The sequence below is a fragment of the Atta colombica genome, unplaced genomic scaffold, assembly GCF_001594045.1.
Source record: "Atta colombica isolate Treedump-2 unplaced genomic scaffold, Acol1.0 scaffold208, whole genome shotgun sequence".
Classification (NCBI taxonomy): Eukaryota; Metazoa; Arthropoda; class Insecta; order Hymenoptera; family Formicidae; genus Atta; species Atta colombica.
The window spans coordinates 406,531-408,562 of NW_017259303.1; the positions used below are offsets into that span (position 1 = coordinate 406,531).

A 2,032-nucleotide genomic window follows, 5' to 3' on the forward strand; every position below is an offset into this window, starting at 1 on the left:
TTATAAGGTACGAGCGGCAGATCAGGACGAAGGAACAAACGGCGAAGTCTGGTATACAATCATCAATGGGAACGAGAATGAGTCGTTTTCACTAAATCGTGAAACTGGCATCCTGTACCCCGCAGCCGCCCTCCTCGGCAGAGCTGGTTCTTACAGAATCGAGGTCGAAGCACGTGACGGCGCCGGAAGTGGTCCACACTCAGACAGATGTTATGTCGACATAAGAGTCACACCTGTGAATCAGCATAAACCGCAGTTCGTAATGCCAGAATTGACAAACGCGACCGTGGAAGTGCCAGAAGTACGTACAGAAGAAAAAATATTTTTTGTTTGTCAAGAATAAGTATAAATAATATAATATATGAAATATTAATGTAATATGGTGGTTAATTTTCAGAATGCAGGTGTGCCGAATTATCTAATATTAACTGTAAAAGCAATCGACAGAGATCCTGGCGAGAATGGCCGTGTTAGCTATCATTTGAAAATCGGTAATAGAAACGTTCAAGAAACTGAAGAATTTTCTATAGACCAAGAGACTGGCGAACTTCGATCGAAGATCATTCTCGATCGCGAGATCAAGAGCAAATTTGAAGTAAGTAATATATGAAACCATTTTCTAATGAGCTCGAAATTCTATGAACATTTTCTTTCAGCTTGTTCTTGTGGCAGCCGATCATGGCAGCCCTACAGCATACGAAACACTTCGTTTATTAACAGTTCAATTAGTTGATACAAATGATAATGTGCCGCAATTCTACGAGGAATATAATTTCCATGTATCCGAGAATCGACCAAAGGATTATTTCATTGGCAAAGTTACAGCGGAGGATAAAGACGAAGGCAGACATGCCAAGGTTTATTATTACATAGAAGCAGGTAAATAAATAATATATACAAGATATTTAAAATCATACTTTTTTCTTCTAATTATAATTATATTCTTCTTCTTATACTTTCTTAATTAAAAAACTATTTTTCGATAAATATATTTTCACAATTTGAAGGTTGAAATATCTTATGAATGTATTATTTATTTTTTAAGGAAACGAAGGATACGCCTTTTACATGGACAAATCTGATGGCAGTATCTACGCAAACAAATCATTTGATCGCGAGACAAGAGATAAATATGTTCTTTCTATTCTTGCGTCCAATGATCCCGATCTTTACATCAATCCTGCACAATCCGGCCGACCGTTGACTCACAATCCAGAACACGGACACGTGAATATAACAATAGCTGTGTTGGATGAAAACGATAATCCACCCATCTTTGAGCGCAATGATTATTATGCCGGTGTGAATTCTATGGCGAACATAAATGACTTTGTGACTAAAGTAACTGCCTCCGATTTGGATGTCGGAGACAACGGTACTCTCCATTACTATGTCGCTAGCGCGAATCTTTACAAATATGGCTCGGAAAAGCCGAGCGGCTCGATAGTGCCAAGCCCATTCAACGTCACGCAGGATGGTAAACTCGTTACGAGCGGATACATGGCGGAATACAATCAAGACAGATTTATTGTCGAAGTTATCGCCAAGGAGACAGCCATTCCAGAAAGATACGCGATGACGAGAGTTCATGTAAGCTTTTTGCAATTGTCATTGTTATTATATCTAATATTAGTTTCACATTAACATTATCGGCTTTATGACGTGATGTTATTATTAGTATTGTATATTGATTTATTGTAAGATTTTTTTACATAATTGCTTTATTAAATATCTTCATTTTACAAATTTAATTCATTTTTATTTTTTGTTAAGGTATGGGTGTTTGAGCCATCTCAATTAATACGAGTCATATTGTCCCGGCCTCCGGAGGAGGTGAATAGCGAACGCGACGAGATTGTTTCAGAGTTATCCAATGCTACACAAAGCAGAGTCGTAGTGGATGATATTAGATATCATGTTGACGCTTCTGGACATATCCGCAGAGAATGGTAATTACACGCAGATATAATTCTTTCCAAAATTTTTGTATCACAATTTGTACATATATATCGTATATATATATATATATATA

At 37.1% G+C, this 2,032-nt stretch overlaps 1 protein-coding gene across 1 annotated transcript in view; it reads left to right on the forward strand.

The window, feature by feature from the left end:
* LOC108687571 (cadherin-87A-like) overlaps window positions 1–2,032 on the forward strand; it is a 279,899-nt gene that overhangs the window by 277,731 nt on the left and 136 nt on the right. The window contains exons 20-24 of the mRNA XM_018193424.1: window positions 8–301; window positions 398–595; window positions 657–879; window positions 1,046–1,590; window positions 1,774–1,958. Of these exons, the coding sequence (XP_018048913.1) occupies window positions 8–301; window positions 398–595; window positions 657–879; window positions 1,046–1,590; window positions 1,774–1,953 (1,440 nt within the window). The 3' untranslated portion in view covers window positions 1,954–1,958. The remainder of the gene's footprint in view (window positions 1–7; window positions 302–397; window positions 596–656; window positions 880–1,045; window positions 1,591–1,773; window positions 1,959–2,032) is intronic.